Source organism: Palaemon carinicauda, chromosome 26 (genome assembly GCF_036898095.1).
Source record: "Palaemon carinicauda isolate YSFRI2023 chromosome 26, ASM3689809v2, whole genome shotgun sequence".
NCBI classification, from domain to species: Eukaryota; Metazoa; Arthropoda; class Malacostraca; order Decapoda; family Palaemonidae; genus Palaemon; species Palaemon carinicauda.
The window spans coordinates 85,979,514-86,004,366 of record NC_090750.1 but is presented as its reverse complement, the minus strand read 5'-3'; the positions used below and the strand labels follow the sequence as shown (position 1 = coordinate 86,004,366).

Sequence of the window (24,853 nt, the reverse complement as noted above, 5' to 3'; positions counted from 1 at the left end):
AGCTCCCACAAGTCGTCGCTGTCTGGAGATTTTCAAATGGACTATGGATCTGACCAAGGAACTGGGCCTCCTGGTCAATTTTGAGGAGTCTCAGCTCGTTCCATCCCAGACCATTGTCTCCTTGGGTATGGATCTTCAGAGTCGAGCTTTTCGGACTTTTCCGTCGGTCCCAAGGATCTTCCAAGCCCTAGAATGCATCCAGAGCATCCTGAGAAGGAACCGATGCTCAGTCAGGTAGTGGATGAGTCTAACAGGGACACTTTCATCGCTGGCCCTGTTCATCGTGTTAGGGAGACTCCACCTCCCCCCCCTTCAGTATCATCTAGCTGCTCACTGGATAAAGGACATGACGCTAGAGACGGTCTCAGTTCCTGTTTCCGAAGAGAGGAGGTCTTCTCTCGCGTGGTGTAAGAACAGCTTTCTTCTCAAGGAAGTCTACCTTTGGCTGTTCAGAAACACGACCGCCGTCTCCTCTCGGACGCATCAGACACGGGCTGGGGTGCGACTTTGGACGGACAAGAATGCTCGGGAACATGGAATCAGGAGCAAAGGACACTTCACATCAATTGCAAGGAGTTGTTGGCGGTTATTCTGGCCTTGATAAACTTCAAGTCCCTCCAGCTTAACAAAGTGGTGGAGGTGGACTCTGACAACACCACAGCCCTGGCTTACATCTTCAAGCAGGGAGGGACTCTTTCGTGGAAGTTGTTCTAGATCGCAAGGGACCTACTCATCTGGTCTAAAGATCGAAAGCTAACTGGTAACGAGGTTCATTCAGGGCGGTATGAATGTCATGGCAGATCACCTCAGACGGAAGGGTCAGGTCATCCCCACAGAGTGGACCCTTCTCAAGAATGTTTGCAACAGACTTTGGGCCCTGTGGGGTCAGCCAACCATAGATCTGTTCACTACCTCGATAACCTAGAGACTCCTGTTGTATTGTTCTCCGATTCCAGACCCAGCAGCAGTTCACGTGGATGCTTTTCTGCTGGATTGGTTCCATCTCGACCTGTATGCATTCCCGCCGTTCAAGATTGTCAACAGGGTACTTCAGAAGTTCTCCTCTCACAAAGGGACACGGCTGACGTTGGTTGGCTCCGCTCTGGTCCGCGAGAGAATGGTTCTTAGAGGTACTGCAATGGCTGGTCGACATTCCCAGGACTCTTCCTCTAGGAGTGAACCTTCTAAGTCTACCTCACGTAAAGAAGGTACACCCAATCCTCCACGCTCTTCGTCTGACTGCCTTCAGACTTTCGAAAGACTCTCAAGAGCTAGGGGCTTTTCGAAGGAGGCAGCCAGAGCGATTGCCAAAGCAAGGAGAACATCCACTCTCAGAATCTTTCAGTCTCAAGGGGAAGTCTTCCGTAGCTGGTACAAGACCAATGCAGTTTCCTCAACCAGTACCACTGTAACCCAGATTGCTGACTTCCTGTTATATCTAAGGAAAGTAAGATCCCTTTCAGCTCCTACGATCAAGGGTTACAGAAGTATGTTGGCAGCGGTTTTCCGCCACAGAGGCTTGGATCTTTCCACCAACAAAGATCTACAGGACCTCCCTAGGTCTTTTGAGACCTCAAAGGAACGTCGGTTGTCCACTCCAGGCTGGAATCTAGACGTGGTCCTAAGGTTCCTTATGTCATCAAGATCTGAACCTCTCCAATCAGCCTCTTTTTAGGACCTCACATTAAAAACTCTTTTCCTCGTGTGCTTGACAACAGCTAAAAGAGTAAGTGAGATCCACGCCTTCAGCAGGATCATTGTTTTCACATCTGAAACGGCTACATGTTCCTTGCAGCTCGGTTTTTGCTAAACGAGCTTCCTTCACGTCCTTGGCCTAAGTCGTTCGAGATCCCAAGCCTGTCCAACTTGGTGGGGAATGATCTGAAGAGAGTACTTTGCCCAGTTAGAGCTCTTAGGTACTATCTAAAAAGGTCTTAACCTTTACAAGGACAATCAGAAGCCTTATAGTGTGCTATCAAGAAACCTTCTTTTCCAAGTTCTAAGAACTCAGTTTCTTACTATTCAGGCTTCTGATTAGAGAAACACATTCTCATCTGAAGGAAGAAGACCTTGCTTTGCTGAAGGTAAGGACACATGAAGTAGGAGCTGTGGCTACTTCAGTGGCCTTCAAACAGAACCATTCTCTGCAGAGTGTTATGGATGCAACCTATTGGAGAAGCAAGTCAGTGTTCGCATCATTCTATCTCAAAGATGTCCAGTCTCTTTACGAGTACTGCTACACCCTGGGACCATTCGTAGCAACGAATGCAGTAGTAGGCGAGGGCTCAGCCACTACATTCCCATAATCCCATAACCTTTTAACCTTTCTCTTGAATACTTTTTATGGGTTGTACGGTCGGCTAAGAAGCCTTCCACATCCTTGTTGATTTGGCGGGTGGTCAATTCTTTCTTGAGAAGCGCCGAGGTTAAAGGTTGTGATGAGGTCCTTTAGTATGGGTTGCAGCCCTGTATACTTTAGCACCTTTGAGTTGATTCAGCCTCCCAAGAGGAACGCTGCGCTCAGTAAGGAAGACGATCTTATTAAAGGCAGAGTAACGGTTCAAGTCGACTTCCTTACCAGGTACTTATTATTTCATTGTTATTGTGGATAACTGATTATATGAAATACGGGATACTTAGCTATCCTTTAGTCTTGTACACTGGTTTTTCACCCACCCCCCTGGGTGTGAATCAGCTACATGATTATCGGGTAAGTTTAATATTGAAAAATGTTATTTTTATTAGTAAAATAAATTTTTGAATATACTTACCCGATAATCATGATTTAATCGACCCTCCCTTCCTCCCCATAGAGAACCAGTGGACCAAGGAATAATTGAGGAGGTGTCAACAAGAAGTACTTGAGTACCTGGCCACAGGTGGCGCTGGTAAGTACACCCCCTTCTAGTATTGTGATAGCTGGCGTATCCCTCCATAGAATTCTGTCGGGCAACGGAGTTGACAGCTACATGATTATCGGGTAAGTATATTCAAAAATTTATTTTACTAATAAAAATAACATATTTTTTCATAACTATTAAAGTACAGAACATTAAGAACAAAATACTGAAAATTCATTAAGTTTTAACGGCTTTGTTTTTAAAAAAACTGTTAAGAGAATCAACATGCACAATGATTAGAAATAATTTTGGGGTTAAAAGTGCTGTGTGGTCTCCAAGAACTTTCCGGTTGGCTAGAATACAGAATCCAGTATGACAAATACCAAAGAAATATTGACTCCCCTGCTCTAATGACTGTGTAACAACATCCAAAGCACTGACTCAGTGTGTATATGGGAGACCCTCAAGTACAAGCACATTAGAGTTCAACACAGCACCTCAGTTGCTTTAATTCATCTGCTATGAGTCACGCCATTACTACATCATCCGCCTCATTCAAAGGCACCATCATCCCAGTTGACTATCTGGGTACAAGCGTAACCACCATTCGAATTCTGTCGTGTGACCATCAGCAACTGCTTCTGAACAAGTGAAAAAAGAATACCAAACAGTAAGGTAATATCATTTCAGGTTTTATTCATTTTGTTAACCTAATGAAGTAAACTTGAGGTTAAAACGCCGTAAGTTGAGTAATTGTGTGTTCATTATAGGTTTGGGTTTCATAACGGTTCAATCGGTGTTATTACCATTCTTGCATATTTATTCTAAATAGGGTTAGGACTTGATTGTCTTCCCTTTCCAATGTTAAGATTTAGTAGTCTTTCTTATATCGCTTCATAAATTTAGATTCATTTCATAGGTTAGCCAGCTTAGCCTACAATGTACCATTTCTCTTAACTGTAGTCAAACCGTCAAATGTTATATTAAGAGTTTTAAATTGTCAGCGCCATTAACTTTTCACTCTGGTTACCTAATTTACCACGAGTGTAAAATATATATACAGTAAGGCTTATGAAATAAAAAGGAAAATTACCCTTATGGTCAATCTATAACTATGGCTTGGTAAGCATAGCCTGATTTGGACTTTGCCCAACTGTCTAATAAATTATTAATTATCATTATTGTTGTAAGTAACTGAAAATATCTTACTGCCGTATCTTCACATGAATTCTTGAACCGAGTTTGTTTTTATTTATTGTTGGGTAGTTCTAACCTTCGTGAGGTTAGGATAGAAAGAGGGATTCATCAGGTCTTTCGGCTATATTATAGCAGTGTTATAACCAAATATTTGAGAGATAATTAACAAGTAATAACCAATTGATTAGATATTATTCTCACATACATAAACATATCTGAATACCAAGATAATTGTGGATACTTGTTCCTTTTCTCCCTTATTTGGGTAAATAGACGCGAGTTACAGGAAAGAGTTTGCCGGGTAACCTTCTCTCTTTATAAGTATTTTTCTCCTTCCATATTCATCTGATATGGATACTTGAGGTAAGCATGATTGAACCATATAAAGTTAATTAAATCTTTCCTACCTTACATCTAGGTAGCCTCACTTATTGCATTTTTGTTCCTACAACCTTTGGCTTCGTAAACTATCAAGTTAACTACGATAGAGTAGGTGCTGGGAGTGGAATCCTAATTTGTCTCACTGAAATTGAATAAGATAAATTGAAACTGGTAATTGTGTGAGCTTATCTCTCTTTTTAAGTTATGTAGCCATGGTAAATTAGGGAATGGGAGATATGCTACCCATTTCCAAAGTTTTATAATTTGGATTTTCAATTAAAAATTTCCATTACAGATGAATGAAAATTAAAGTGTGTCCGGGTTGAATGCAATAACCAAGTCAACCCGAAGTGTTGTTGGATGCATAGTGATTGTTTTTCATTTGTTTATAGTGGATCAATTCTGCTTGGATATGGATCCTCTGGCAGAAGGCTTGAGAAATAAGGCCAATTTCCTTTTTAATGTGGATGATAGAGTTTGCCAAGATTGTGGGGTTCAGCAGGGATCTTATTAGCCATGATATTCCAATTTCAGCAGTTATGGGTTGTGAAAATGGGATCATAGTGGATCAGGCCACTTTGCAAGTTACAGACTTTGTATCTGGGGATGAAATGGACAACGCAAAGGAAGAAGCTGCCTTACTTCAGGGTTCTTCAGAGGCAGCTTTGGCAGAAATATCCCTCAGGAGACATCTTGATGATTACTTTGCTTTCTAGGTTGGATCCAATTCTGGATTCAGCCAAGCAGGTTAACAATCCGCCTGAATTTAGTACGCTTGCGACTCGTGGATGCCTTGGTTGTAGCCAGAACAGTAAATGCTTCGATCCGCTCACTATACGATCAGCACACTTAAGGTGATGCCCTTTCAGGTAGTTTTGGCTTGCCGTGTGCTTCCTCTCTACTTCAGCAAGCAGATTCAGCTGTGGCTGGGCTTCGGGTTACCAGCTTCCTAGGGTGGCACCAGGGTAGATTTTTCCTTTTGTTCCTATGGACTCAACTGAGGCTGGACTTTCAGGTTACTAGTTTCCTAGGAAGGCTCCTGTGCGGGTTCTTCCTTCCGTTCCAAGTATTGAAGGCTCAGTAGTGGGAGGGGGGGAGGAGTTTGGTAGTGGAGGGGAAGCAACAGAGGGGGCTTCTACCATGGATGTTGAGGAGGGGGATTTAGTAGGAATCCTTTGGTGATCCCATGATGGATGCACCTTTTGGCCCAAGTCAAATATATTTCAGCATTAGTATACAAACTTGCCCTTCAATGACATTGAATCTCAGAAATTTTTGCCATTTCCAGAATCACGATGGCAGTTCAAAGATCCACCTTTTAGTCATGTCCCAAGCTAACGCCAAAGGAGGTTGTTCTGATGCTGTATGAGTCTGCTTTGAATACTTGAGCCAAGGCAGTATCAGATGATGGGGGGTTTCTTGTAAATCACAGTATGCTGGATACTGTGGTTGGTATGACAGTGCCTGGCCTAGAAACTCTCTTAAACCAAAATGGTAAAACTGACATCCATAACAATGAGGGTAGTGCTACTAAAAGGAGATGTTACCTGACCCAAAGAGTGTACAGTGAACCCTCGCTACTTCGCGGTTCGACCATCGCGGATTCACCACTTTGCGGATTTTTTTCATAACCCATATATATATACATATTGGTAATAACAAAATCAACATACTGTACTGAATAATCAATATAATCGATGCAAAAACTAACCTATACACAGATGTGTACAGTAAATGCGTTTGTTTTTTCATTATGATCAGAGAAACGTAAACAAAACATTGGTTGCCATTTTTTATCGTTCTTTTTTGCGTTTAGGAAACGCATGATATAAAATCGCCTTTAATATTTGTGCCTCTTTTAGTTTAGGGTACTGTAGTACATGCATTAAGTGTTCTGTACATTAAAGGGTAGTTTGTTAACAGTACTACGTACAAGGGAAGGTTTTAAAAGTCTGAATATACATGTTAAATAAATAGGTAAATATGGTGTCACTACTTCGCGGATTTTCACCTATCGCGGCCGGGTCTGGAACCTATCTACCGTGATAAACGAGGGTTCACTGTAGTTACTTTTTGGGATACATCTAAGAGTTTGATAGTTTCATGGAACTAAAAGGATTTTGTGGTCTTTCTTCCTAAAAAATGGAACACTCAGGTAGGTACCAATCAATTGGGCAACCATTTACCTTTAGTTCCAGATCACCTTAGGACTGCAGAATTCAGTGCCCGGCAGAACTAAGTTAACTCAAGTGTCTGCTGGGGCTTCCTTGGAAAAGGGAGCTATAGGGGGATGGCAGATGACCACCTCTGCAGTGGTAAAGCTACTGGGTATACCAGTCTATGAGGCTCTGCAGAACTGTTAAAGCAGTTCGAAGTGAGGCACCCCATGCTGGTAGCATTTCATCTGGGGAAGGTAGAGGCAATAGGAATTTCTGAATAGTGATCAGCTATGCAAATCTCTCTTCCTCAAACCCCTAGTGGACAAAGCCAAAGCCAATGCAGAGGCAATGGTCACTTTATTTCTGGAGAAATGGAGGAAAGGTTTTTAGCCCTTCCTATAAATGTAAAAGGCTTTCTTTCACAACGCTGCAGCCTAAAAGAAACAGCAGTGGGCTCAAAAGCAACTCGCAAAGGGACCAGACCATTTTCTCATCCCAAGCATTAACCAACATCTAAATTTCCTTGAGAGGAACTGGAGTAGCAAAGCTATGTAGTAATGTGAGGGCATTAGAGACATTCCAAGGGAATCGGAGCTGGCAAATCACACAGAGGCAGAGGATCTTGTCAATACAGGGGCTTTGTCTTCATTATTTTTGAGAGCGTTGAAACTTTCCTCAGTAGGCGTAGAGCATAATCGTGGATATTAAAACCTCTTTCATAAGACCAGGATCCAGGAAAAAGACTCCTATATAAGCAAGATGCTAGAAAAAGGAATCATACAAAAGTGCAGGTTTCTAAAATTCAAGGGCAGACTTCAGCATACTGATTGGCCTTTTATTATCATATACCACTCCCACTACCTCCCTCCACTTCCCCAAGGCTGCTTTGAACCTATTCTCAACATCAGCCTCATATTCTCCCTCCTGACTTTTAGTAGATCTCAAGTATCTAAACTGTTCTACCTGTTTTATAACTAAGCCTCTACTTTCATATATGGCTATCTTCTCCCTACCTTTCTTACTCCTCACCATAAGCTAAGTCTTATCCCCATTTGCCCTCAAGCCACCCCCCTCTGAAAACTCCAGCCATTCTACAACCATTCTCTGTAATTCTTCCTATTTTTATCAGTAATCACCCAATTATCTGCATGTAGCAACTCCCACAATTCTTCATTTCTGATCTCTTCACTTAACACACCCATGACCACCACAAATAAAAACAGACAATACTGACCTCTGGTATAATTCAATACTAACTTCAAAGGTTTCAGTTTCACCAACTACTATTATTAATTTTGTCTTTGTTCTTTTGTATATCATCTCAACCTTTCTAACTAAACACACTTGGACTTTCTTCTTCCTCTTGCACCAAAACAATTTCTCTTGGGATTCAATCATAAGCCTTCTCTAGGTTTACAAAAGCACCGAAGAGCTTCTGGTCTCCCTCTAGCTGCCTTACTATAAAGGTAACATTCAGTCCCTCTTCCCCTCATGAATCCATACTGGTATCGGCATTTTGATAACCTCCCTAATTAAAAAGGCCATCCCTAAAACCCATCATGTGAGAAAAATGTTATTTTTATAATAAAATAAATTTTTTAATATACTTACCCGGTGATTATATAAGCTGCAGCTCTGCTGCCCGACAGAAAAACTCTACGCTCAAAATCCGCCAGCGATCGCTATGCAGGTAGGGGGTGTACTTCAACAGCGCCATCTGTCGTGCAGGTACTCAGTACTCAATGTAAACACAGAACTCAATTTTCTCCTCGGTCCACTGGGTCTCTATTGGGGAGGGAGGGAGGGTCCTTTAATATATAATCACCGGGTAAGTATATTCAAAAATTTATTTTATTATAAAAATAACATTTTCAATATTAAACTTAGCCGGTGATTATATAAGCTGATTCACACCCAGGGGGGTGGGTAGAGACCAGCATTAATTGTTTACATTATTATGAGCTAAGGATTTTGTATTTCATTTTAGCAGTTATTCAAAATAACAAACATAAAATAAATAAGTACCTGGTAAGGAAGTCGACTTGAACAATTACTCTGCCTTTTTTAAGTACGTCTTCCTTACTGAGCCTCGCGATCCTCTTAGGATGCTGAGCGACTCCTAGGAGCTGAAGTATCAAGGGTTGCAACCCATACTACAGGACCTCATCAAAACCTCTAATCTAGGCGCTTCTCAAGAAAAGAATTTGACCACCCGCCAAATCAACCAGGATGCGAAAGGCTTCTTAGCCTTCCGGACAACCCAAAAACAACAATAAAAAACATTTCAAGAGAAAGATTAAAAAAAGGTTATGGAATTAGGGGAATGTAGTGGTTGAGCCCTCACCCACTACTGCACTCGCTGCTACGAATGGTCCCAGGGTGTAGCAGTTCTCGTAAAGAGACTGGACATCTTTAAGATAAAAAGACGCGAACACTGACTTGCTTCTCCAATAGGTTGCGTCCATTATACTCTGCAGAGATCTATTTTGTTTAAAGGCCACTGAAGTTGCGACAGCTCTAACTTCATGTGTCTTTACCTTCAGCAAAGCATGGTCTTCCTCATTCAGATGGGAATGAGCTTCTCGTATCAACAGTCTGATATAATAGGAAACTGCATTCTTTGGCATAGGCAAAGAAGGTTTCTTAATAGAACACCATAAAGCTTCTGACTGTCCTCGTAAAGGTTTAGTTCGTCTTAAATAGAACTTAAGAGCTCTAACAGGGCATAAGACTCTTTCTAGTTCATTTCCAACCAAATTTGAAAGGCTTGGAATATCGAACGATTTCGGCCAAGGACGAGAAGGTAGCTCGTTTTTGGCTAGAAAACCAAGCTGTAAAGAACATGTAGCCGTTTCAGATGAAAATCCGATGTTCCTGCTGAAGGCGTGAATCTCACTGACTCTTTTAGCTGTTGCTAAGCAAACGAGGAAAAGAGTCTTTAAAGTGAGATCTTTAAAGGAGGCTGATTGTAGTGGCTCGAACCTTTCTGACATAAGGAATCTTAGTACCACGTCTAAATTCCAACCCGGTGTAGCCAAACGACGCTCCTTCGAGGTCTCAAAAGACTTAGGGAGGTCCTGTAGATCTTTGTTGTTAGAAAGATCTAAGCCTCTGTGACGGAAGACTGATGCCAACATGCTTCTGTAACCTTTGATAGTGGGAGCTGAAAGAGATCTTTCCTTCCTCAGGTATAATTTGAAGTCAGCTATTTGGGTTACAGAGGTACTGGTCGAGGATACTGATACCGACTTGCACCAGTTTCGGAAGACTTCCCACTTCGACTGGTAGACTCTAAGAGTGGATGTCCTCCTTGCTCTAGCAATCGCCCTGGCTGCCTCCTTCGAAAAGCCTCTAGCTCTAGTGAGTCTTTCGATAGTCTGAAGGCAGTCAGACGAAGAGCGTGGAGGCTTGGGTGTACCTTCTTTACGTGTGGCTGACGTAGAAGGTCCACTCTTAGAGGAAGAGTTCTGGGAACGTCCACCAGCCATTGAAGTACCTCGGTGAACCATTCTCTCGCGGGCCAGAGGGGAGCAACTAACGTCAACCTTGTCCCTTCGTGAGAGGCGAACTTCTGCAGTACCTTGTTGACAATCTTGAACGGGGGGAATGCATAAAGGTCTAGATGGGACCAATCCAGTAGAAAGGCATCTATATGAACTGCTGCTGGGTCCGGGATTGGTGAGCAATATATTGGGAGCCTCTTGGTCATCGAGGTTGCAAAGAGATCTATGGTAGGTTGGCCCCATGTGGCCCATAGTCTCTTGCACACATCCTTGTGTAGGGTCCATTCTGTTGGAATGATTTGACCCTTCCGACTGAGGCAATCCGCCATGACATTCATGTTGCCTTGAATGAACCTCGTTACTAGAGAAAGGTTTAGATCTCTTGACCAGGTGAGGAGGTCCCTTGCGATCTCGTACAACGTCATAGAATGGGTCCCTCCTTGCTTGGAGATGTACGCCAAGGCCGTGGTGTTGTCTGAGTTCACCTCCACCACCTTGCCTTGAAGGAGGGACTTGAAGCTTTTCAAGGCCAGATGAACTGCCAGTAGCTCCTTGCAGTTGATATGTAACGTTCTTTGATTCGAGTTCCAAGTTCCCGAGCATTCCCGACCGTCTAATGTCGCACCCCAGCCCGTGTCCGATGCGTCCGAGAAGAGAACGTGGTTGGGGGTCTGAACAGCCAGGGGCAGACCCTCTCTGAGGTTGATGTTGTCCTTCCACCAAGTCAGTGATGACTTCATCTTCTCGGAAATGGGGATCGAGACCGCTTCTAGCGTCTTGTCCTTTTTCCAGTAAACAGCTAGGTGAAATTGAAGGGGACGGAGGTGTAGTCTCCCTAACGAAATGAACTGTTCCAGGGATGAAAGCGTCCCTATCAGACTCATCCACTGTCTGACTGAACATCGTTCATAGCATGTTCTGGATGCATCCTTGGGCTTGACTTGTTCTGGGGGCCGACGGAAAAGCCCGAAAAGCTTGACTGTGAATCTCCATCCCTAAGTACACTATAGTTTGGGATGGGACCAGTTGGGACTTTTCCATATTGACCAGGAGACCCAATTCCTTGGTCAGATCTAGAGTCCACTTTAGATTCTCCAGACAGCGACGACTGGAAGAAGCTCTTAGAAGCCAGTCGTCCAAATAGGGGGAGGCTCTGATATCCGCTAAATGCAGGAATTTGGCAATATTCCTCATCAGCCTCGTAAATACAAGAGGAGCTGTGCTTAGGCCAAAGCACAGGGCTTGAAATTGGTAGACAACCTTTTCGTAAACGAATCTCAGCAAAGGTTGGGATTCTGGGTGAATGGGGACGTGAAAGTAAGCGTCCCTTAGGTCTAAAGAGACCATCCAGTCTTCCTGCCTGACCGCTGCTAGAACGGACTTTGTGGTCTCCATGGCGAACGTCTGCTTTGTGACAAAGACATTCAGCGCACTGACAGTTAACGTCACACAGGAGGGTGGAGGGTGGAGACCCTCCTGTCTTCTTTACCACTAAGAAGAGACGGTTGTAGAAGCCCGGGGATTGATGGTCCCGGACTTTGACTACCGCTCCCTTTTCTAGTAAGAGAGACACCTCCTGCTTCAAAGCTAGTCTCTTGTCTTCCTCTCTGTACCTGGGAGATAGATCGATGGGAGATGTTGCTAGAGGGGGTTTGCGTACAAACGGGATCTTGTACCCTTCTCTGAGCAACTTCACAGATTGTGCATCTGCGCCCTTTTTCTCCCAGGTCTGCCAGAAGTTCTTGAGTCTGGCTCCCACTGCTGTCTGAAGAAGGTGGCAGTCAGACTCTGCCTTTAAAGGACTTGGTACCTTTCTTCTTCCCACGTCTCCCTTCGGCACGAGCACCTCCTCTGCTGGAGGCTCTGCCACGAAAGGGCGGAATGAATCTGGACACTGGAGTGTCCATCCTGGGTCTAGACAAGGTAGGCAAAGGGGTGGCTTTGCGGGCAGAGGACGCAACCAGGTCATGGGTGTCTTTCTGAATCAAGGAGGCAGCAATCTCCTTTATCAAGTCCTCTGGGAAAAGGCACTTTGACAGAGGAGCAAACAGAAGTTCCGATCTCTGACACGGTGTAACTCCAGCTGACAGGAAAGAGCAAAGGTTTTCCCGTTACTTGAGGACCCCGGATACGAACGAAGCCGCAAGCTCACTGGATCCGTCACGTATGGCCTTGTCCATGCAGGACATAATGAGCAAGGAAGCTTCCTTGTCAGAAGGGGAGATCTTCCTGCTCAAAGCTCCCAGACACCAGTCCAAAAAGTTAAAGACCTCGAAGGCTCTAAACACTCCTTTCAACAGATGGTCTAAGTCTGAAGGAGACCAACAAATCTTAGAGCGTCTCATGGCTAGCCTGCGGGGAGAGTCTACTAGACTTGAGAAGTCGCCCTGGGCAGAGGCAGGAACTCCCAAGCCGAGAACTTCTCCCGTGGCATACCAGACGCTCGATCTGGAAGAGAGTCTCGCAGGGGGAAACGTAAATGCTGTCTTCCCAAGGTTCTTTTTGGACTGCATCCAATCTCCTAAAACTCGTAAAGCTCTCTTGGACGAGCGGGCGAGGACGAGTTTCGTGAAGGCAGGCGCTGATGACTGCGTGCCTAAAGCGAACTCTGACGGAGGAGAGCGTGGAGCCGCAGGCACAAACTGATCAGGAAACATCTCCTTGAACAAAGCCAGAACTTTTCTAAAGTCCAAGGAGGGTTGCGTGGTCTTGGGTTCGTCGATGTCCGTATGCGGGTCGTCAATGTGTGCAGCGTCGTCATCCTCAGAGAGTCCATCATCTGAAAACTGAGGAGGAAGCGGCAAAGGAGTAGGAATCGGCTGGTCAGCTGAGTCCGGCAGCACGGGTGCACGCGTGACTGAACCGGACGCAACGTCATGGAACTGTTGCCCAGTCTGTGAACTGGCAACAACCATAGCAGCGCGGGGACGCATAGCGTCTACTCCAGACTGTCTAGTCTGCTGTGGGTGAGTAGTGGTAACCACACTGGGTTGCGGAGGTTGACGCACCGCGTCAAAACAAAACAACTTAGGTTGTTGTTGTACCTCGCGAACGTCAACGGAAGGTTCCGTGCGTCGCTGAACGTCAACATGCGGCTGGCAGGGTACACTGGAACGCATGGGTGGCGGGACTCTCACAGCTGGAGTGCGGGAGAAGGTAGCCTCAGCGTCCACCGGACGCACAACCGTGGTTGGTTGTAGGCTAGAGGTTGGTGCAGCGTCAACCTTCTCCGCACGAAAGTCCTGCATCAATGACGTTAACTGTGACTGCATGGTCTGCAGCAAAGACCACTTAGGGTCTACAGGAGCAGGTGCGGCAACAGACGGTGTTACTGCCTGATGCGGTACCGCTTTGCCTCTCTTAGGAGGTGTGCAGTCATCGGAAGACTGCAGCGAGTCCGAACTGACCCAGTGGCTACAACTGGGCCGTTGGACTTGCGCGGAAGGGACCGACTTGCGCTTAAGAGGCCGCGAGACCTTGGTCCATGGTTTCTTATGAGAAACCTCTTCCGCAGACGAGGAATAAATGGGCTCTCTCGTCTTCGTGTGGGTGGGGCGATCTTGGGTAGATACGCCCGAAACCACGGAGGGAACGTCTGTTCGCTGATTAAAGCCTCTCGAACCCTTTGGTCGTACGACATTGCTTCTCCCCTGGGCTTGGGAGCTTGCAAGAGGTCCCGGACTGGGAGGACGACAGGCACGAACAGACGAACCCTCAAGCGCAACACTATCCACAACACTATCCACAACACTACCACTCACTTTATCACTACCCACTGCACTCTTGCACTTCAGCTCCTTGACGTCTGCCATGAGCTGGTTACGGTCACTAGCCAAGGACTCGACTCTCTCACCCAGAGCCCGAATGGCACGCATCATATCTGCCATCGAAGGTTGTTGAGTGCTAGAAGGGGGATCAGGAGCAACCACTACAGGGGAAGGAATAGGTTGTGGGGCATGAGGAGAGGAAAATTCAATGGAGCGAGATGAACTCCTCCTGACTCTATCTCTCTCTAGCCTACGTGTATATTTCTGGAATTCGAGAAAATCGAATTCCGAAAGCCCAACGCATTCCTCACATCGATCTTCCAATTGACAGGTTTTATCCCGACAATTGGAACAAACGGTGTGAGGATCGATAGAGGCCTTCGGAAGACGCCTTGAAAAGTCCCTAGCATTATACTTTCTGAATTTAGGGACTTGAGAAGGGTCAGCCATTTTGAATTAGTCAAAGGGGAATTCAAAAAACTATCCAAGTCGTCAACAAATAATCCGATCTCAACAAAAGAATGCAAGGATGTATTGAAGATAACGTCTGCAAAGCGAAAGCTCAAAACTAGAAATGTGTACTTCACCAAAATATGTGAAAACCAATCCAGTAAGCAACACCGAATTTAGTAGGTCTTGCCGGTGGCACGACAGAGAGAAAATTGAGTTCTGTGTTTACATTGAGTACTGAGTACCTGCACGACAGATGGCGCTGTTGAAGTACACCCCCTACCTGCATAGCGATCGCTGGCGGATTTTGAGCGTAGAGTTTTTCTGTCGGGCAGCAGAGCTGCAGCTTATATAATCACCGGCTAAGTTTAATATTGAAAAATGGTTCTTCACTATCATTTTTTGCTAATATGCAATTTCAGGACATCCAGAGCTTTATGGGTTGGACTGGGCATAGCGTGTTTATTAAACATTGTCTGAAACAAATCCAAGCATTCTTGCATGATACTTGGCGCATTCGAGACCCCTACAAGGGTAGTCCGGAGAGAAGGACCAAGTCAGCCAGGTCCTTCAGGATAAGTAGAATGCATCCAGTATTCTTCAGTCAGCCCTTACAAGGTAAATGTCAGACTTGTTAGATTTTCTTACCCATGGAAACAGTTGCATGTGTTGTTGTGTTGTATGTCCTGCTAGGTCATTGATGATTGGCCTTGAGGGTGACAGCGTCTACTTATATTGCTCTGGTACTAATCCTTGGAGACCACACAACACTTTTAACCCCCAAAAATGTCTTGGCAAAGGAAAAACCTATTTTTAGGGAATTGCTGTGTGGCTTCCTGGACAATCCCTCCTCTCTAGCCTCAAGCAAGGGAGTGGGGCAATTGTTTTTTACTTGGGAATTCCTGGATGGCAGTTGGATGCTAGTTGATGCACTTGTACCTTGGCAGTTAACAGGGATGATGATTCCTTTCTATGAGGCAACTGACGTAGTAATAACGTCACTCATAGCAGACGAATTTCAGCAACTGAGGTGCTGTGTAGTGTTGTAATGTGCCTGAACTCAAGGGTCTTCCTTATACACACTGATTCTGTGCTTTGCATGTTGATACACTGGCCCTAGAGCAGGGGAGTAAATATTTCTTTGGTATTTATGTCGCATTGGATTTCCTATTCTAGTCTTTCACATAAAAGCCCTTGGAGACCACATAGCACCTCCTCAAAAACATATTTTTCCTTTGTCAAAACCCATTTATTACCTTTATCCTCTGCAATATACTTTTCCACTTCATCATCACACCCAACGAGAACTTGAGTTTCCGTAGAGCTGTTGGATTCAACTTGAAATGAGTGATTATAATCACTTCTCTCTTTATTTCCATTAATAGGCTGTGTCACAACTTCTGCTTCTATCATATTGACATGTGATGGACCTAAATTGCAAATATTATCATTCGTGGATGACTTCCCTAGAATGCCTGAAGACGATAGGACTTTAGAGACAACATCCTTACTCCAAATAAGCTTTTCCTCACTTTCCACAGTTAAAACAAGTTCCCCTTTCACCGATGGAAATTCTAGTTCATCTGGTTCACAATGTACAGTTATATCTAAATCAGAATTTTCATATTCATTACTCTCTAAGCATGAGTAAATTTTGTTTAAAAGTTCTTGTTTTTTGGAATCAATCTCAAACAAAACATCTTTCATGTTCACCTCAGCTTTAAAACCCTTATCAAGGGGCACTTTATCTTTTGAACACTTTGGATGTTCTTTTTCTTTTCTTAAATTTACTGCTTCACTTTCACTGGTCCTTATTACCTCACAATATTCTTCTCTATTATCCATTTCTTTTACCAAACCCTCTCTTTCCTCACATTTTGATTCTTTTTTGTCTTTTAAAGGAAGTTCTATCACATTGAAAAGAGTTCTGCAATTCTTATCACCCATGCCAATATTTGAAATTTCAGTCAAAGTTAGTTCAGTGATATTGAATGACTTATATCCTTTCTTAAAGGAGTACCCTGCGTGGTCTTCTTCAAAGTGGTTCCACAAACTTTCATGGTTAGAGACCTTGGCACCACAGTATTCACATAACATGTAACTTGTGTCAAGTTCTTCAGGTAGCTGCAACTGAAAATACAAGACATATTTTGATTATAAGAGGTTATGAGAGCATGAAAAAATAACTTCTCATGCAACAAGATGTACGGGTTACTCTTGTAATTAGGTGCAATTTTCTGATAAGCAAGAATTGTCTTTCTAGTGTTCGCAGACTGGCGGGGCATAAATAAAGACTGATGACTTAGCATTACAAGGTCCCTGACCGTGTCAGCTATTCATCTGATGCCACACCAAGAAGAAAGTCAATGTGGGAACCAGGAAGGGAACACCTAGCCCTCACTCAACACTTTCCAGTTGTGCCATATAAAATAAATTTCTGTGATAGAAGAGCGGGGTTTGTTACAGAAAAGTTATAGCCAACACTTAGAAGGGTACGGACATCGAATGTATTTGTGTATATATTGTCCCCTTGTACCAAGTAATGTAATAGTACTTAATTTCAATTTTCCTTTCCATCTTTTGTGACTGCTTTGTCTAAAACAAACTAATAAGCATAAGTCTGTAACAAGTGTACAGTATGTGATTACAAAATATATATTGTTCAATATATGTTAAAATCCTTTCTAATCATTTACTACTTATGGCAATAAAAATTTAAAAAAAACTGGACCTGGAGAGTTATATCTCAACTCACCCTCAAATACCCTTAATACATTTTGTTTTATCACCCAGGAGAGAGTCACGTAAGTATCTTTCATCTATTGTACTAGGCCTGGGGGTGACAACAAGGTCTGTACAGTATTTCTAGGCTTAGCCATTCTTTTATCTATTGTATTTCATCATCTAAACCTAATCTAATTTATCAAGCAAATAACAATTCCTTTTCTTTGTTATTTCCCAATTGCAGTCATTGCCTTGGGGAGGGGAGTTGATGGCCACCATCTTATTCCCTAGTACTAAATGATATATTAAAGAGATTGACAAACTCTCCCTTTGTTTAGATTGTGTAAAATTTTGGTTCTCAAGTGATACTAACATTAACTCTGAGCCTTGGTACATTAACACTCAACAAACATACTTCACTAGTCAGTCATATCAAATTTCTGCTAGTCCCTTCTCTGCTAAGTTTATTTTGCTGCTCATATTCCTTAACTAAAGTTCTTTTTTATATATTCTTAGTTTTAATAAGTAATGTTACTTCTTTCTTTATTTTTTGCTTATAAAATAATGGCAACATTATGAAGTTAATGAGCGGTAGGCTAGTAATCTTTTGTTGCATATGGCACTCTGCAAGAACTTACATCTAAGTAAATAACTTACTACCAAAATAAGATATGAAAAGCAAAAATTACAATTGCAACACAAAACTCAACTTTTATTCTTCCAAACCAACAAAAATGGCTGTGCTCTAATATCATAAATTCTTAGCAAACTACTTTAGTTTTTCATAACTAAACCCCACTGCCCTCATGACCAACCAAGTAACTAATGAATCAGTCCTCCAACAGTTTACTTCTCTTATCACAGAAGTGATGAACACAAAAAAAAAGGCAAAGAACAAAGAATTAAGGCTATCTAAAATATAAGAGTAAATATTGCAAAGGAAATATATCTAAGGATAAAACGTGGTATACAAAGAACATATCCACAGACACAAAGGCAATAGATCTGGCTAATGCTAGAGATACCGGGAATCGACACCAGCATATGTGCAATACTATAGTCCATTTCTTTTAGCGAGTCATATTTGCACCGACTCGCAGTGGTGCCCTTTTAGCTCGGAAAAGTTTCCTGATCGCTGATTGGTTGGACAAGATAATTCTAACCAATCAGTGACCAGGAAACTTTTCCGAGCTAAAAGGGCACCGTTGTGAGTCGGTGCAAATATGACTCGCCTAAAGAAATGGACTATAGGTGACTAAAATTTTCTCTTTAAGCAAGGATAAAAGCTTTGGGGACTATTCAGAGCAATTACATGCAAAGTGATTTTGATGAAGGACTTTTTCTTATTGAGCATATACAATTATATGAACAAATATTATTATGGCCTTTCAGCATTCTAACAAAATTACTGCCCTATTCCAAATACTGTAATTTCATCAACTACAGTTACTGTAGCATAAAAAATCAAATTAAATACAATTTTTCTTTTTAAAAATCCACTTGGAGAAAGATTTGGATTACATAAAAACATATCATCAGAATCTTATAAAGTCTTCAACAATCAATCATTATCCAACTACTGCAGGACCTCAAAAATGAAAGGGGCTTTGATGAATTCTCACTATATATGTATGTCATCTGCCCGTGTCCTCCTTTTACCTTAATATTCCCTTCATACTTCCCCTCTCAAGATTCTTAGCCATGTCTCCCTTGGTCTACCTATTCCTTGAACTTGTTAAATAGTCCATCCTGGTACTTCCTCTACCAGTTTTCTTCTCTACTTTAAATGCGTTCATCTACTTTCATATGTAGACTCACTAACAGATTAATCATGTCCATTCCAGTTCTTCTCTTAGACTCCACAGTATAAAAGGAGGGGGAGGGGCTTCTACAATGATGGCAACCACTCAAGAATAAAACATTTTTATGCTAAAGAAACCACATGAAAACTTATAAGCAGTCTTAAAACGTAAATTTGAAACAGTAAAATTTATGATACACTACCTGATGGCGTATAGCTGCATGTTCCAATAAGTCAGACTGGCTCAAGAGGCAGCAGTTACAAACTGAGCATACAAACACATCTTGAATGTCAACAGAATTGTGCTCTATGCAAATGTGGCAGGAGAGAGCTTTTTCTGAAGGGAATGTCTTGAAACAAAAATCACACGAATATACCTTGCATCCCTGTTCATATACAACCCGTATGTGAACAATAGGAAGGCTGGAACCTGAAATTCATAAAATAAATAAAATCACAAAAGAGACTATGAATGGCACAGTTTAGAAATAGCTTTACGTTATGAATTTAATGACTTGAAAAGATAATTTTTCAAAATTTAAGCATACAGTATACTGAGGTATAGTACAGCAATAATCATGTACAGTATATTATTGAACACAAAAAAGGTTAACACTTAAGAGTAAAGTGGTCCCTCTAGCAGTAATAAATACAATATCACAAATTCTTAAAGCCATTTGTATTTTTCCTAACTATAAAACCGAAGTCCTTTCATTAGGGAGAATGATTCACCGCGAGCTGGAGACAGTCGTTAAAACTGGGATAACAAGCATTTATCCATCTGGTGAAGGGTGTGGGGATAGGAGCCCCATCCCCTTTCCTAGCCAGAGAGCTTCACTTTTGATCTTTCGACCCAGGACAGAGAGAGGTGGTTAAAGAGGGAAGTTAGATTAAAGGACTCAAGTCTGTGTAGCTGGGAAAAATATAAACTACAGAGTACTTTAAAAATATCTGATTTGTTGCTACAAAGCATACAAATCCTGGTCTCTTATTTAGGGAGACACACTGCTTGGTGGAATGGAAGTCGCCTTAGAACTGAACTTGAAGGTTCATTTTCTTCCCTAGAAGTGACCACCAATTATTCTGTACTGGAGCTAAGCACTGACCCAAACAACCTCCTACCTGTCTTTCACAGGGATGAAGGACTAATAGTGCCTGGCCTGTACATGAGTGCATGTGCTCGATCAAACCCTTCCCCCGTAGGGGATATCAGATTGGAAAGACATACCTGTATGGTGATCAGTGAGTTGGCAAAAATTCCACAACCGGGCCCCTCGTTAAGGAAGGATGAGCGAGATACTTCTTTACATATAAAGAATGGAGCTCATAAATGAAACTCAACAACATCAGGTCCAATGCATATTATTTCACATTAATATTTGAGAGAGAGAGAGAGAGAGAGAGAGAGAGAGAGAGAGAGAGAGAGAGAGAGAGAGAGAGAGAGAGAGAGAGAGAGAGAGAGAGAGAGAGAGAGAGCAGCTTATATTACACATAAAATATCACTTAAACATAACATATGTATAATCCTCTTTTCATCATTTTTATTGTTATAATTTCTATGCAAATGGTTTATCATTGAATAGTTTACATGTGTTAGTTACGAGGTTGTCATGCATATTTGTTTGTTTTTCATTACTGTGTTGTGCAGGGAGGGAAACGGTGTGAAGGCTGGGTGCAATGAAGCGTGGGCGATTTCAAAATGTCGGGCTGTGCACACCAGTGCTAACCAAGAGTTAGCGTAACTATATTTAAACGTTATACATATCTGTGAACCAGGAATAATCAAAACAGCGAAGAACCTGCGAAGATGGAGCCCTGACTATCATTAGCGGGCTCCTTCTCAGAGAGATGCTCACCTGTTTCGCTAGAGGAAACAAGCAAGTCTCTCCGCTCCTAGACTTAACCAAGAGTTAATACCCCACACTCTTCCCTGTCTTGAATCCAGAAGAAGCTGATGGTGAAGGGACAGTACTGGTGGTCAAAAGATCAAGTTTATTCACTTTCTTTGATGTCGAGGACGAGCCCGATGGGAAAGAATCGCTTTTGCCTTCTTTCGCCTCATACCATACACCTGTCACTGGGAGGGTGACCACTTCCTACATTCCCCACATGGGGAATCTAACCTGAATACATGCCCCCTGTATGAAGGGCACAAAGTATGAGAATCTACCTCTCTCCTGCTCATGAAAATGCCATACAGCATTTACTCGACACTCCTAGGCAGGCCCACCTTCGGCAACAGGCACACACAATAGCTTTTGAAAAGAGAAAATTGTTAAAAAAATGTTATTTTCATTAGTAAAATAAATTTTTGAATATACTTACCCGGTGATCATATAGCTGTCAGCTCTGCTGCCCGACAGAAAAACCAACGGGCGGAATACGCCAGCGATCGCTATACAGGTGGGGGTGTACATCAACAGCGCCATCTGTCGAGCAGGTACTCAAGTACTCGATGTCAACACAGAACCAATTTTCTCCTCGGTCCACTGGGTCTCTATTGGGGAGGAAGGGTGGGTCCTTTAATTTATGATCACCGGGTAAGTATATTCAAAAATTAATTTTACTAATGAAAATAACATTTTTCAATATTAAACTTACCCGGTGATCATATAGCTGATTCACACCCAGGGGGGTGGGTAGAGACCAGCATATATGTTAACATTAAGAGCTAAGTATTCCGTATTTCATTTTAGCAGTTATTCAAAAAATAACAAACATAAAATTAATAAGTACCTGGTAAGGAAGTCGACTTGAACAATTACTCTGCCTTTTTAAGTACGTCTTCCTTACTGAGCCTCGCGATCCTCACAGGATGCTGAGCGACTCCTAGGAGCTGAAGTATGAAGGGTTGCAACCCATACTAAAGGACCTCATCAAAACCTCTAATCTAGGCGCTTCTCAAGAAAGAATTTGACCACCCGCCAAATCAACCAGGATGCGAAAGGCTTCTTAGCCTTCCGGACAACCCAAAAACAACAATAAAAAGCATTTCAAGAGAAAGATTAAAAAGGTTATGGGATTAGGGGAATGTAGTGGTTGAGCCCTCACCCACTACTGCACTCGCTGCTACGAATGGTCCCAGGGTGTAGCAGTTCTCGTAAAGAGACTGGACATCTTTAAGGTAAAATGATGCGAACACTGACTTGCTTCTCCAATAGGTTGCATCCATTACACTCTGCAGAGATCTGTTTTGTTTGAAGGCCACTGAAGTTGCGACAGCTCTAACTTCATGTGTCCTTACCTTCAGCAAAGCATGGTCCTCCTCATTCAGATGGGAATGAGCTTCTCGAATTAAAAGTCTGATATAATAAGAAACTGCATTCTTCGACATTGGTAAAGAAGGTTTCTTAATGGCGCACCATAAAGCTTCTGATTGTCCACGTAATGGCTTAGTCCGTTTCAAATAGTACTTAAGAGCTCTTACCGGGCATAGTACTCTTTCTTGTTCATTTCCAACCAAATTAGCAAGGCTTGGAATATCGAACGATTTGGGCCAAGGACGAGAAGGAAGTTCGTTTTTGGCTAAAAAACCAAGCTGTAAGGAACATGTAGCCGTTTCAGATGTAAATCCAATGTTCCTGCTGAAGGCGTGTATCTCACTGACTCTTTTAGCTGTTGCTAAGCAGACGAGGAAAAGAGTTTTCAAAGTGAGATCTTTTAAAGAGGCTGATTGAAGTGGTTCGAACCTTGCTGACATAAGGAACCTTAGTACCACGTCTAAGTTCCAACCTGGTGTGGCCAACCGACGCTCCTTCGAGGTCTCAAAAGACTTAAGGAGGTCCTGTAGATCTTTGTTGTTGGAAAGATCTAAACCTCTGTGACGGAAGACTGCTGCCAACATGCTCCTGTAACCCTTGATCGTGGGAGCTGAAAGGGATCTTTCTTTCCTTAGGTATAAAAGGAAGTCAGCTATCTGAGTTACAGAAGTACTGGTTGAGGATACTGATTTAGACTTGCACCAGCTTCGGAAGACTTCCCACTTCGACTGGTAGACTTTGAGAATGGATGTCCTCCTAGCTCTAGCAATCGCTCTGGCTGCCTCCTTCGAAAAGCCTCTAGCTCTCGAGAGTCTTTCGATAGTCTGAAGGCAGTCAGACGAAGAGCGTGGAGGCTTGGGTGTACCTTCTTTACATGCGGCTGACGCAGAAGGTCCACTCTTAGAGGAAGTGTTCTGGGAACGTCTACTAGCCATTGCAGTACCTCGGTGAACCATTCTCTCGCGGGCCAGAGGGGAGCAACCAACGTCAACCTTGTCCCTTCGTGAGAGGCGAACTTCTGCAGTACTCTGTTGACAATCTTGAACGGGGGGAACGCATAAAGGTCTAGATGGGACCAATCCAGAAGAAAGGCATCTATGTGAACTGCTGCTGGGTCCGGAATCGGTGAACAATAAATTGGGAGCCTCTTGGTCATCGAGGTTGCGAACAGATCTATGGTGGGCTGGCCCCACAATGCCCATAGTCTGTTGCATACATTCTTGTGAAGGGTCCACTCTGTTGGGATGATTTGACCCTTCCGGCTGAGGCGGTCTGCCATGACATTCATGTCGCCTTGAATGAACCTCGTTACTAGGGATATGTTTCGATCTCTTGACCAGGTGAGGAGGTCCCTTGCGATCTCGTACAACGTCATCGAATGAGTCCCTCCTTGCTTGGAGATGTACGCCAAGGCTGTGGTGTTGTCGGAGTTCACCTCCACCACCTTGCCTAGAAGGAGGGACTTGAAGCTTCTCAAGGCCAGATGAACTGCCAGTAGCTCCTTGCAGTTGATGTGCAACTCGCTTTGAACCGCATTCCACGTGCCCGAGCATTCCCGACCGTCCAATGTCGCACCCCAGCCCGTGTCCGATGCGTCCGAGAAGAGAAGGTGGTCGGGGGTCTGAACAGCCAGTGGCAGACCCTCCCTGAGGAGAATGTTGTTCTTCCACCAAGTCAGTGACGACTTCATCTTCTCGGAAATAGGAACCAAGACCGCTTCTAGCGTCTTGTCCTTTCTCCAGTGAGCAGCTAAGTGAAATTGAAGGGGGCGGAGGTGGAGTCTCCCTAACGCGATGAACTGGTTCAGTGATGAAAGCGTCCCTATCAGACTCATCCACTGTCTGACTGAACATCGGTCCTTCTTCAGCATGGACTGGATGCATTCTTGGGCTTGACTGATTCTGGGGGCCGACGGAAAAGCCCGAAAAGCTTGACTCTGAATCTCCATTCCTAGGTATACTATAGTTTGGGATGGGACGAGTTGGGACTTTTCTATATTGACCAGGAGACCCAATTCCTTGGTCAGATCTAGAGTCCACTGTAGATTCTCCAGACAGCGACGACTTGACGCAGCTCTTAAAAGCCAGTCGTCCAAATAGAGGGAGGCTCTGATGTTTGCTAAATGCAGGAATTTGGCAATATTCCTCATCAGTTTGGTAAAAACTAGAGGTGCCGTGCTTAGGCCAAAGCACAGGGCTTGGAACTGGTATACAACCTTCCCGAAAACGAACCTTAGAAAAGGTTGGGAAACTGGGTGGATGGGGACGTGAAAGTAAGCGTCCTTTAGGTCTAACGAGACCATCCAGTCTTCCTTCCTGACCGATGCTAGAACCGACTTTGTCGTCTCCATGGTGAACGTCTGCTTTGTGACAAAGACATTCAGAGCACTGACGTCTAGCACCGGTCTCCACCCTCCTGTCTTCTTCGGCACTAAGAAGAGGCGGTTGTAGAAGCCCGGGGATTGATGGTCCCGGACTATGACTACCGCTCCCTTTTGTAGTAAGAGAGACACCTCTTGCTGTAAAGCTAGTCTCTTGTCCTCCTCTCTGTACCTGGGAGAGAGGTCGATGGGAGTTGTTGCTAGAGGGGGCTTGCGCAAGAATTGAATCTTGTACCCCTCCTTGAGTAACTTCACAGACTGTGCGTCTGCGCCCCTGTTCTCCCAGGCCTGCCAGTAGTTCTTGAGCCTGGCTCCCACTGCTGTCTGAAGAAGGTGGCAGTCAGACTCTGCCTCTAGAGGACTTGGAACCCTTCTTCTGGCTCCCACGTTG

At 43.5% G+C, this 24,853-nt stretch overlaps 1 protein-coding gene across 2 annotated transcripts in view; it reads right to left on the bottom strand.

The window, feature by feature from the left end:
- LOC137619658 (zinc finger protein 302-like) overlaps positions 1-24,853 on the bottom strand; it is a 69,403-nt gene that overhangs the window by 32,404 nt on the left and 12,146 nt on the right. For both annotated transcript variants that reach the window (XM_068349886.1, XM_068349887.1), the window contains exons 3-4: positions 19,026-19,252; positions 15,554-16,427 (exon numbers count right to left, since the gene is read on the bottom strand). In XM_068349886.1, coding sequence (XP_068205987.1) covers positions 15,554-16,427; positions 19,026-19,252 — 1,101 coding nt within the window. The remainder of the gene's footprint in view (positions 1-15,553; positions 16,428-19,025; positions 19,253-24,853) is intronic.